This window comes from Oncorhynchus gorbuscha, linkage group LG19, assembly GCF_021184085.1.
Source record: "Oncorhynchus gorbuscha isolate QuinsamMale2020 ecotype Even-year linkage group LG19, OgorEven_v1.0, whole genome shotgun sequence".
NCBI classification, from domain to species: Eukaryota; Metazoa; Chordata; class Actinopteri; order Salmoniformes; family Salmonidae; genus Oncorhynchus; species Oncorhynchus gorbuscha.
The window spans coordinates 29,432,638-29,446,195 of record NC_060191.1 but is presented as its reverse complement, the minus strand read 5'-3'; the positions used below and the strand labels follow the sequence as shown (position 1 = coordinate 29,446,195).

Genomic DNA, 13,558 nt, shown 5'->3' with positions numbered 1-13,558 from the left:
AGCAATTCAACCATGAAGGCCTGGTTCACACAGTCTCCTCTGAACAATTGATGTTGAAATGTGTCTGTTACCATTACTCTGTGAAACATTTATTTGGGTTGCAATTTCTGAAGTTGCTAAATCTAATGAATATATCCTCCGAAGAAGAGGTAACTCTGGGTTTTCCATTCAGTATCACCAGAGCGCTTGATGGTTTTTGCGACTGCACTTGAAGAAACTATAAAAGTTATTGAAATGTTGACTGTCGTTTCTCTTTGCTTATTTGAGCTGTTCTTGCCATAATATGGACTTGGTATTTTACCAAATCTTCTGTATACCACCCCTACATTGTGACAACACAGCTGAGGGTGGCTATTTGAAGAATCGCAAATATAAAATATATTTTGATTTGTTTAACACTTTTTTGGTTACTACATGATTCCATATGTGTTATTTCATAGTGTTTATGGCTTCACTATTACTTTACAATGTAGAAAATAGTTAAAATAAAATAAAAACCCTTGAACGAGTAGGTGTTTTAAAACTTTAGACCGGTATAGTGTGTCTGTCAGTGCCTCTTAAGCTCAGATTTATTGCCTGACCCTGACAGACATTTGAACTTCATTTCACATTTCAAACAGAGAAAGCCCAACCCAAACCCCCATCCACACAGATATAGATACCCTACTGTCCATGTGCAATCCGTCCCACATCTCACCTCTGAAGGCCCCCTGGGATTCCAATAGAACCCTCTGCATGCATGACCACACACAAACACACTTACTTGCACTGTGGAGCTGATCTCGGCAGCAAAGCCTCCGGTGATTGGAGCCTCGTGACTGATAAGCAGCCGTCCGGTCTTGGCCACCGACTGAAAAACACAACACACACAGTCTGATCAATACAGTGTGACGCATCACCCATTGACAAAAATCCATGGTTACTGTAGACATAATATCTCTCCTTAGCCTGCCTGTGGTGTCGAAGGCAAGCATGTGGCAGGCATTGAGACCAGCATTGTATTATGGTACCATGACAAATGTACAACGGGGTAGAGGGTGAACATGATTTGAGTACGCAAATACAGTTTGTAACAACCTTTTTCCCCCGAGGGACCCCTATCTCACATTTGATACATTGTAGTACAGTTAGTTCAGTCAGCACATGAGTAACAATTCATCACACTATGAATAGCCCCCGGGGATAATAAATACGCAAACTCACATAAATCCCATTCTAACAGCATTTGTGTAGCATATGTGTGTGTGCGCACAAACGAGTGCAGTATTTTCCATAAGCGCTGGCCTTTGTCTAAATAGCTTCAGATAGCTTCAGATAGTTAGCCAGCTACTTTTTCCACTTAATTAACTAGGCTTCTTTCATTTAAACGTTTCAATTCACTAGCCAGAAAAGTCTGTATAGCCTTCTCCCAATAGAATTAACTAAACTCGCAAAAAAATAAATGTCCTCTCACTGTGAACTGCGTTTTTATTTTCAGCGAACTTGTGTAAATATTTGAATGAACATAACAAGATTCAACAACTGAGACATAAACTGAACAAGTTCCACAGACATGTGACAGTATCTTGTGTGGCCACCAGCTGCATTAAGTACTGCAGTGCATCTCCTCCTCATGGACTGCACCAGATTTGCCAGTTCTTGCTGTGAGAAGTTACCCCACTCTTCCACCAAGGCACCTGCAAGTTCCTGGACATTTCTGGGGGGGAATGGCCCTAGCCCTCACCCTCCGATCCAACATATCCCTAACGTGCTCAATGGGATTGCGATCCGGGCTCGTCGCTGGCCATGGAAGAACACTGACATTCCTGTCTTGCAGGAAATCACACACAGAACGAGCAGTATGGCTGGTGACATTGTCATGCTGGAAGGTCATGTCAGGATGAGCCTGCAGGAAGGGTACCACATGAGGGAGGAGGATGTCTACCCTGTAACACACAGCATTGAGATTGCCTGCAATGACAACATTTACATTTAAGTCATTTAGCAGACACTCTTATCCAGAGCGACTCAGTCCAATGACGCTGTGACACACTGCCCCCAGATCATGACAGAACCTCCACGTCGAAATAGATCCCGCTCCAGAGTACAGGCCTCGGTGTAACGTTCATTCCTTCGACAATAAAAGCGAATCCGACCATCACCCCTGGTGAGACAAAACCACGACTCGTCAGTGAAGAGCACTTTTTGCCATCCCCGTCTGGTCCAATGACGGTGGGTTTGTGCCCATAGGATACGTTGTTGCCGGTGATGTCTGGTGAGGACCTGCCTTACAACAGGCCTTACAAGCTCTCAGTCCAGCCTCTCTCAGCCTATTGCAAACAGTCTGAGCACTGATGGAGGGATTGTGCGTTCCCGGTGTAACTCGGGCAGTTGTTGTTGCCATCCTTCACCTGTCCCGCAGATGTGACATTCGGCTGTAGCAATCCTGTGCAGGTGTTGTTACACGTGGTCTGCCACTGTGAGTGCGATCAGCTGTCCGTCCTGTCTCCCTGTAGCGCTGTCTTAGGCATCTCACAGTACGGACATTGCAATTTATTGCCCTGGCCACATCTGCAGTCCGCATGCCTCCTTGCAGCATGCCTAAGCATGCCACATACACACAGATGAGCAGGGACCCTGGGCATCTTTCTTTTGGTGTTTTTCAGAGTCAGAAGAAAAGGCCTCTTTAGTGTTCTAAGTTTTCATAACTGTGACCTTAATTGCCTACCGTCTGTAAAGAGGAGACTAGATTTAGTATTTGCCGGAGTAAATTCATTTGTAAGACTAGTTTTTCTGACTAGATTACTAATCTATCACCTTCCCTCAAAGTACCACCCATAGTGATTGACAGGTCTGGAACCCTACCAACTCTGACTCACAAACATCCTGCCACCTCCCCTGACAATCCCACCCACAGTGATTGATTGACAAACAGTTAAAGAGACAGTTCACCTAAATTACAAAAAGACACATTGTTTCCTTATTTTATTTTCGTTTCACCTTTATTTAACCAGGTAGGCTAGTTGAGAACAAGAGTTACACATGGAATAAACAAACGTACAGTCAACAACACAATAGAAAAATCTGTGTACAGTGTGTGCAAATTAAGTAAAGAGGTAAGGCAATAAATAGACCATAGTGGCAAAGTAATTACGATTTACACTGGAGTGATACTTATTTTCCACCATAATTTGCAAATAAATTCATTAAAAATCCTACAAATGTGATTTTCTGGATTTTTTCCCTCATTTTGTCTGTCATAGTTGAAGTGTACCTATGATGAAAATTACAGGCCTCTCATCTTTTTAAGTGGGAGAACTTGCACAATTGGTGGCTGACTAAATACTTTTTTGCCCCACTGTATATATTTTTCAAGGAACAGAAACAGATCCTGGAACGAAAGTGATCCATACTGTTCCGGAACAGAACCTTTATTTTAAAAGCTTGGGAACCAGGTAATACTGTTATTTTATGTGCCACAACAAGGTTTCCAGTCCCACAAAAAAAAGCAGCAACGTGCCTACGCAAAGCCCTCACTCTGTCACTCAGAACCTTATTCAAGTGTCTGCCTGCAAGCTGAAAATCTTGCAAGTATGTGTGCGAGTTCAGGCTACCTGACCCTCCGAAGCATAGGCTACTGTACTGATGTACAAGCATGATTCAGAAGATATAAGCCACTCCTCCTAGACAGAATTCTGTGGACCTAATTTAAATAATGCATGTCATAACAAGATGCCCAGTGCTTCAAGCCTCCTCAACACTCTCCCGCTACCCGCAAAATTTCTGAAGCATCTTGCTCCATAGTATACACTTGTCTGTCCATCATGCATGTAAACCACCAGCTTGCCTGCTCTATCCGCACTGATCGGTAAAGTCATTTAATTAGCTATATGTAAAAAAATATAAATAATAATTCACAAGTTAAAAAAGGAATGATATAAACTGTTACTTTTTTTGTGGTTCGAACTGCTTCAGAACTTTATTTTGCTGGTTGGAACAGTGGAACGGAACGAACAGTATGTTTGCACGGCCAGGCTTTGTGTGATATGGATGTTGGAGAGCAGTAGGATGTGTTCTTTCGAAATGTTATTGGGGTTTGACTTAGGCTGGTAGACAACGAGCTGGGTAACATGCTAAGAGAGCATGATGATCATGGAGATCTAATTCTGCTGTTGTGATCTATTCTCTCAGGCTGTTCATCTGGCTTCATCTGGCTTTACTGTGAACCCTACTTTAGCAGCAGCAGGACAAAGAAGAGGTTGCGGAGGGGGAAGATGCAACAGACCACAACGTATAACTAACACAGTCTGATCTCATCCAAACCTCATCCGTCTCTCAACTCCATCTCTGCTCCGTCGTCTCCAAGTCTCCTAATCACGTCGCTCTATACTCAATAGATTATTTCCCTACTCTTGATTAGGAGACAAATAACAGTATAGCAATTATACTTGACGTAAGTACAGTTAGCTACTCCACCAATCCGGTCTGTAAAAACCTGCTAGTGTTGTGTGGTAGTAATGGACTGATTCAGCTGAAGTGATTCGATTGGATCGTGCAGCCCTGAGCTGTGAGTGGAGAGAAATTCCTCCTCCAGTTTGGAATGAGAATATTGTTTCCACAGAGATGATGCACTATATAGACAAAGCCGTGATTCTCCCATTGCCCTATACAAGACGGTCTACTGCAGGCATGTGACACACTGCAACTAGAACAGACAAGAAAGAAAATTATCACCTGGCTCCTCCACCTTCTAAACCCACTTGGCAAGTGAAGTCCCAATGTATAACAACATGCCCTATCTGCAATACTGCAGCTTATATACAGGGTTATTTTTTAAACTTGGTGTGGGGACTCCTGAACTCACTCAAAACACACAACACATGGATATAGAAAAAAAGACAAAAACATAACTTCATTTGTTTACACCAAAAGGACCACAGATACAGTATCAGAACCAAAAGTGTTCTGGGCATCTCTGATGTTAAAGAGGTTGGTTGAGTGTTTGTTGACGTTGCTGAGGTCCCTGGTTTGGTTGCAACACACTGACTCAGTCAGAGACCACATACTAATATGGGGATCTCACCATGACAGTCTCCAGAGTCAACTTATTGGAAGAATGCCTGCTTTGACAGCCATGACATTTCTAGGTATGGACCTCCGGTTGGGAGTAGGACTGTCCGATCACTCAGGAATATATTTTTATAACATCCCTTTAAAATAATAAATTGCCATTAGATTTGTATCCCTGTCTACTGAGCATGAGTAACTGGCTTTAGATCTGGAAATTGGGAGAACAAGAGGATAACGGTGAAAGAGGTAAAGCAGAGAGCAAAATCAGGCAAGGGGTGAAAGAGGGAACCAATATCATGCTGTGAAATGCTACGGAACATGACTCACAGGTAGAGTGAATAAGTCAGGCTACCACCCAATTCCCTGCAGCTAAATTGACCCCATTCCTCCTGCTTGTTGTCACACACACACACACACACACACACACACACACGAGAGAGATTGTGTTTAAATAAGCATTGCACTTCACTATCTCAGCTAGTGCCAGCTGCACACCATACTCCAACACAAGCACAATCTTCAAATGCTTCTCACACAAAAAGGCAGCAGCGCTGTTATTTCAATTTCGTGAGATAGTATTTCACACCCCGGGGGGCCTGGGAATCGAATGACCCATTTAGTAAATCACACTCCAAATGCCTTCTGGATTTCCGCAGTACTAGGTGGGACGGTGGTCTGGGAAAGTCTCTTCCTTAGGCCGACGAGTATTCTGATGTGTGATTGTGATTCCAGTGCATGCTGTGACAAAGATAAGACAAAGTGTAGCTATTGACGTCTGGAACACACAGCAGGGGTATTACTGAATGTAAAGCAGGGGTGCCCAAAATGTTGGACTATGTGGACTAAATAGGAACATGAGAACCAGGTGAGGCTTGGGCCAAAGAGTACGTGAGATCACACTCTTATTAATAGTCACAAAACGTGTCATAAAATACCCACTATCGGATTCAAACTGAGGATTAATCCAGCTCGCAGATCGCTTGCCTCAAATGCGAGATCATACCCAGCAATTTTCTGTTATGAAGAAAAATAAATTGTATTGTGAGCTAGACCGTTTAAAGCTATAATCACTGCTTATACTTTTGGATAAAGATTTTGTGGGACAGACAACTAAAACGACGGTGAAGAAACGGCTTCATGTCCATCTAATCTCTACTTTTCTCTCAACCTCCAATACGTCCGTCTGTCTTCTTTCAGTCCGTCTATTTTCCTTCAACCCGTTTTCAGCCTTCCGCCTCAGTCTTCCGCCTCAGTCTTCCACGTGTGTCTGTCCATCGGTCTCTCGCCTGTCGGTGCGTGTTTGTTTGTCGTTCTTCCTTCCGTCTCTTTTCTTCGTGTTCAATTTATCAGTTTTCCGTCTGCCTGTCTCACTCTCTCAGTGTCTGGCACACAGCGCTTTTAAAAAAGGGCAAATACCATGGTGGTTGCTGTCAGACCTCAGCTTATATTGCTAACCTCACTGGCACTGTCCTACTCACTCATCTCAAATCACTGCCTCACCCAGGGGACAGGGATGGGCCAGACACTTTTCTTGGACACACAATCTCTGACAGTGGTGTACTCATTTACTCAAAACATAGTAATTGAGGTCGGACCTTTAACCCTGACTCTTCCGAGGAGCCAGTGACCCTTTCTCAGAAGCACACTACCGATTTATTTCACTCATCAAAACCAATCATAGTGGTGAACATGGTCCCAATGTCGTAATGTCAATTTGCCTTATATAGACAGTGGTGGAGCCTAAATATGAGCAGTAGGATTTATGTGCATGAGAATTATACGCTTGGAGCAATGAGAGCACACAGACATACCATGAATCTCACTGTACACTCCAGCCAGACAAAGACAGGCATGCATACTGACAGGGGGCTTTTATTGGTACGATTCTACCCCTTGGACAGTGGCCTGATGAATCAGAGTGTGTGTGTGTGTGTGTGTGTGTGTGTGTGTGTGTGTGTGTGTGTGTGTGTGTGTGTGTGTGTGTGTGTGTGTGTGTGTGTGTGTGTGTGTGTGTGTGTGTGTGTGTGTGTGTGTGTGTGTGTGTGTGTGTGTGTGACAGAAGGAAAGGGAGATGAGGAGAGGAAGAGTGTGTGATCCGTGTAATCAAGACTCAAGTAGAGCTTTCAAAAAACCTCTGAAGCGATGAGTACGGAGCTGGGAGGCTACGCGATAAATCTCTCCTCCGCCTCCGATATGAAAGAGTAAAGCATGAGAAGAGGAAGACCAGAAGGTAGAGGGGGAAATGTGGGGAAATTAAAATAAGAGGAAAGGAAGAGTGAAAGAGGAGAGGGAAAAGGAAGGGAAATCTGAGAGAAGCGATGAAAAGCAGAGGAGTGTAGAAGGTCGGCAGAGTTGAGTGGAAGGTGAGAACCCAGAGTCAGTCGGGTGGATGGGTGGAAAGCAGAAAGGAGGAGAGCACAGAGAGAGAATCAGAGTGGTGTATGGTGGGAGAGGTTAATGTCCTCTCTGGAAAATATGGAAGACTTAAAAGAAAGGGTTGAAAGGGAAGAGAGAAAAGGAAGTGAAGGCAAAAAGAGGGCAACAAAATAGAGCGTGAGAAAATAGAAATGGATTTGAATGGATGCCCATTGTAAGTCCTATTTCAATATGTGGGACAAAGGGGTTAATGTCCACTCTGGGTCTGTCGAGTCGCAGTCCCGGCGGTAGGGTGGCGACAGTGGTGACCGCACTTTACGGCTCATTGTGCTGCAGGGCTTTCATTAACCCGGGCCCGCTCGCCGGAGAGGGAATGTCATGTTTACAGGCGTTCCCATACACACCCAACATAACGAGCAGAGCTCAGCTTCACTCTACTCTGCCTTGGAGTCCCAGGCCATGCAGCCTGCGCTCTGTTCCCAACCACACTACCAGCAACCAACATGCAGCCAGCTAACCCAGTAGCACAGCCTTCAGGCTTGACCCACTCAGTCCAACTCTGCCTCCGGGCCACTGGATCCACTCATACGGAAACGGTTCAAGGCTAAAATCCCTCAGTCGAACAGAAACTTGCCAGGAAATCAATTGAAGTTGAACCTCGACTGATAGACAGTTCTATTATCGCCCAAGACCTGCCAACATTGCAATTCTGATGGCAGTTCAATAGATTTTCCTGGCTGCTTTGAACATCTTCAGAAGCCAATATTGATGTCTCCAGGAAAGCAGAATGAAAGAGAGACACAAAGTACAAACACAAACTGATCATGGACTCTCACTCTGTAGGACTGTGTGCAGTCAGAGAAGCGAACAAACACTGCGGTTGAGTGGTACAGAAGAAATCAATGTGTTTCATATTGGCAAGTCCAACACAACAAGTTTTAAATGAGGAGAAACATTTTATAAAATGCACATGTGAGATCTAGCCTATACTTCACATGGCTAATTTGGTCCAACTCTTTCCAAGAAACAAAAAAACAAATAGCAGGGTTCACAAAAACAAAATCCAGCACACACGCTACACACACAAAAACATCCCGGGAGAGTCGCCAGAGCACCTGCAAGAAGAAGCTCCCAGCGTTTTCCCCAACCCTCCGTTTCCACAGGGCACTACGTCAAAAACCCCGGGACAGGAAGTGAAGACAGTGAACCCTGCCGCCAGCGAGGAGTCGTGGCCCCGTTGGGCTTTGAGTCGCCCTACCCACCCTGTAATCGCCGCCACTGGGTCCTAAATTCACACCGCCGCCTTGAGATCTCAATAACAAAACATGCCATAAAGGCCCAATAAAACCAATTCAAATCAATTACACTACCTTTCTGCCCTTAAACCATACTGCCATCAACAACTCGGAGCGCAGACCACAGGACGAACAGGCGTGAGCAGTGGTCTGTAAATGTATGAAAGGGGGAGGTAAACTTGTGTCATATGATCTCGTTATTTTTATTTGACCTTTATTTAACTAGGCAAGTCAGTTAAGAACAAATTCTTATTTTCAATGACGGCCTACCAAGGAACAGTGGGTTAACAGCCTTGTTCAGGGCCACAATGACAGATTTTTACCTTGTTAGCTCGGGGATTTGATCTTGCAACCTTTCGGTTACTAGTCCAACGCTCTAACCACTAGGCTACCCTGCCGTTCTTTGTAGCCAATGTGAGTAAGACCTTGAAACAGGCTAACATACTCAAGGCTGCAGGGACAGACAGGTTACCAGGATGCATGCTCAGAGCATGTGCTGACCAGCTGGCAAGTGTCTTCAATAACATTTTCAAGATCTCTCGGACCCAGACTGTAAATACCTACATACTTCAAGCAAACCACCATAGTCTGTGTGCCTAAGAATGCCAAGGTAACCACCAACTACCACGCCACAGCACTCACATCTGTAGCCACCAAATGCTTTGAAAGGCTGGTCATTGCTCACATCAACACAGTCATCCCAGAAACCCCAGACCCACAGATGACGCAATCTCTACTCCCTGATGACCGCCCCCAGGTGGTGGAGGTAGGTAACACATCCGCCACACTGACCCACAACACTTGGGCCCCTCGGGGGTGCTCAGTCACCTCCTGTACTCCCTGTTCACCCAAAACCGCGTGGGCATGCACAACATCAACACCATCATTAAGTTGGCCGTTGACACGACGGTGGTAGGTCCGATCACTGACGACAATGAGACAGCCTATAGGGAGGAAGTCAGAGACCTGGCAGTGTGGTGCCAGGACAACAACCTCTCTCTCTCTCAATGTGGGCAAGACAAAGGAGATTATTAGTGTGGACTACAGGAAACGGAGGGCCGAACAGTGGAGCGGGTCGTTGCTTCAAATTCCTCGGTGTCCAGATCACTAAGTACCTATCATGGTACAAACACACCAACAAAATCATGAAGAGTTAACAAAATCGTGCCTCTTCCCCTTCATGAGGCTTAAAAGCTATATAGCTGCACCATTGAGAGCATCACTGCTTGGTATGGCAACTGCTCAGCATCTGACCACAAGGCCATAAACATTTTCAAAGACTTCAGCCAGTCTAAATGACTATCAACCCGTAGCACTCACTTCTGTATTCATGAAGTGCTTTGAAAGGCTGGTAATGGCTCACATCAACACCATTATCCCAGAGACCCTATACCCACTCCAATTTGCATACCGCCCCAACAGATCCACAGATGTTGCAATATCTATTGCACTTCACACTGTCCTTTCCTACCAGGACAAAAAGGAACACCTACGTGAGAATTATATTCATTGACGACAGCTCGGCATTCAACAACAGTTACCTCAAAGCTCATCACCAAGCTAAGGACCCTGGGACTAAACAGCTACCTCTGCAACTGGATCCTGGACTTCCTGACAGGCCACCCCCGGGTGGTAAGGGTAGGTAACAACACACCTGCCACGATGATTTTCAAACCAGGGGGCCTTCAGGGGTGCGTGCCCGGTCCCCTCCTGTACTCCCTGTTCACCCATGACTGCATGGCCCAGCACGACTCCAACACCATCATTAAGTTTGTCGACCACACAACAGTGGTAGGGCTGATCACCAACAATGATGAGACAGCCTATAGGGAGGAGGTCAGAGACCTGGTAGTGTGGTGATCAAGACATAGTTGAAGATTATGGACTACAGGAAAGGGAGGACCGAGCACGCCATCATTCTCATTGACAGGGCTGTAGTGGAGCAGGTTGAGAGCTTCAAGTTCCTTGGTGTCCACATCACCAATTTACTATCATGGTCCAAACACTCCAAGACAGTCGTGAAGAAGGCACGACAAAGCCTATTCCCCATCAGGAAACGAAAAAGACTCCTGAACAGCTAATCAAATGGCTACCTGGACTATTTGCATTGTTCTCACCCACTTTACACTGCTGTTACTCTCTGTTTATTATTTATGCATGGTCACTTTACCTCTACATACATACTACCTCGACTAACCTGGTCCCCCTGCACCTTGACTCTGTACATAGCCTTCGCTACTTCTAATTTTATAGTTGCTCTTTAAGTAAATACTTTAAGTAACTTTTCTTAAAACTGTATTGTTGGTTAAGTGCTTATAAGTAAGCACTTCACTCTAAGGTCTCTCTCTTTCTCTTTCAGCCCCTGCTGGTTGTGCCAACTTATGAAAACAAAAACAGGGATAACACAGCAGTTGAGTGTTATGGGGAATTGATGGCTCATTATCGACTAGGCCTATTCTCCATCACTGTGTGTGTGTGCGCATCTTTGCCAATGTGTGTGTGTATCTGTAAGGTGCCAATGGGTGTGCATCACTCACTTGTATACAGTAGGGTTGTCTCACAGCACCAACACTGACTGTATGTCAACCCTGACCGTAAGCTTCGTCAGTGGCCAGTTAGACCACTTTAGATTCAATGTGTACCACACATCCCTGAATCCCTCCAGGAAAAAGCACCTCCAAAAGGATAAAGAGCTCCTTGTTCTCACCCTTCTTTAAATGCCTGTGTGGATTTAGCAAATGTAAGCCTGGCCTCCGCTAGAAGGTGACACAGAGAGGAATTCTAGAAATCTCCAGTGTCGAGGAATGTGGAACACGGGCTGGGCTGCAGCCTGGAAAGTCAATGGGGAAAGCAGTGTGAGTGAGTGAGTGATAGGAGGAAAAGGCGATGAGAGGGAGCCTGAATGAAGAGATGGTGATGAGAGAGAGCCTGAATGAAGAGATGGAGATCAAGAGACACCATATTAAAATCTCAGTGTTGAAGCAAAGGCAGTAAAAATCTAATCAACAATGGGCTTAATAAATCCCTGTAGTCTGAAAAGCTCCTCACCAATCCACCACAGTGTTAGCCTCTGGTAGTGTCGGGTTACACACTATACTTTCACCAGGCAGCGAGCGATAGAGCGGGGGGGTGGAGCTACCACCAAAAAACAACCACGAGTCATTTTCCACTGATATAACCGCCGAAACATCACCACAGTAAGGACACATAACAAGGTTATGACATACTGGCCAATAAGCACGCAACCCCACTGGGCCAGACCAGAGCACTGTGTTAATATTGTAATTACAGACATCGGCTACAACAATAAATATGTAGGAGGCAGCCCCAAAACCACTGGGCTCTTTCTTCGTGAGACATTTTCTCAAGGGATTGTTTCTGGTGCCTTTCGGCCTACAGCGGACTAAAGATATTATTGAGTAAGTGCGACCCAGGAAGCAGGCTCTATCCTTGAACAAAAATAAAAAATTAAAACTCTTGAATGAGTAGGTGTGTCCAAACTTTTGACTGGTACTGTGTGTGTAACACTGCTTGCACCCGGCCAGTCGACTGTAATAACCGCAGGCTTGTGAGTATTCTGAACTCAGACGGAGGTGCTTGCTGAGGACATCTACAGTGCATTCAGAAAGTATATTTACCCTTTTACATATTCCATATTTTGTTGTGTTACAGCCTGAATTTAAAATATATGAAATATTGGTTTCTCAACCATCTACACACAATACCCCATAATGACAAAGTGAAAACATGTTTTTAGAAATGTTTGAAAGAAAACAAAGAAATATAATTTATAGGATTTTATAATCACACATTTATAATTTATAGGGATGCACGATCGATCGATCGTGCATCCCGATAGATAGATAGATAGATAGATAGATAGATAGATAGATAGATAGATAGATAGATAGATAGATAGATAGATAGATAGATAGATAGATAGATAGATGTGTTTAAATCGGTGAACATATCAGAATCGGTCGATATTAGCTAAAAATGGCAACATTGGTATCAGCTAGTTTGACGCCAATGTTAAAACTGATGTCAAAGCTACCGTGCGTACCTATACTTTACGCCACGTAACGTGCAAAACAGCATTCCTAACCTAGCCCACATAATGTCTGCTGTGTGGATCGAGCAGTCAACAAGTGAGCAGTCATTTGAAAAACAACATTTCAGCGAGACAACTCAAAGGCGAAATCCGTTAAAGCCAAGAATGGAAATCATTGCCCTTGACAATCAACCGTTCTCTGTCGTGGGTGATGTTGCAATAGTGTCACTGCTATTAGCTTCACGACACACATACTACTAGACAACCATTCTCAGGTCTAGCCATAGATTTCCAAGTAGATTTAAGTCAAAACTGTAACTCGGCCACTCAGGAACATTCACTGTATTTTTCTGTAAAAATCTACCGTGTAGATTTTGCCTTGTGTTTTAGGTTATTGTTCTGTTAAAAGGGAAGTTCAGACTGAACCAGATTTTCTTCTAGGACTTTGCCTGTGCTTAGCTCCATTCTGTTTATTTTTTTCCTCATGAAAAATTCCCCAGGCCTTAACGATCACAGGCAGACCGATAACATGATCCAGCCACCAATATGCTTAAACATATGGAGAGTGGTATTCAGTAATGTGCTGTATTGGATTTGTCCCAAACCCAGCACTTTGTGTTCAGGACAAAAAGTGAATAGCTTTGCCAATATTACTTAAGTGCCTTGTTGCAAACAGGATGCATGTTTTGGAATATATTTATTTATGTACACACTTCTTTTCACTTTGTCAATTAGGTTACTATTGTGGAGTATCTACAATGTTGTTGATCCATCCTCAATTCTCCCC

At 44.4% G+C, this 13,558-nt stretch overlaps 1 protein-coding gene across 1 annotated transcript in view; it reads right to left on the bottom strand.

Annotated features, from left to right (window-relative positions):
* Window positions 1-13,558, bottom strand: part of LOC124005866 (2-oxoisovalerate dehydrogenase subunit beta, mitochondrial-like) — a 92,597-nt gene that overhangs the window by 18,910 nt on the left and 60,129 nt on the right. Inside the window, exon 9 of the mRNA XM_046315492.1 lies at window positions 764-850. Within this exon, the coding sequence (XP_046171448.1) occupies window positions 764-850 (87 nt within the window). The remainder of the gene's footprint in view (window positions 1-763; window positions 851-13,558) is intronic.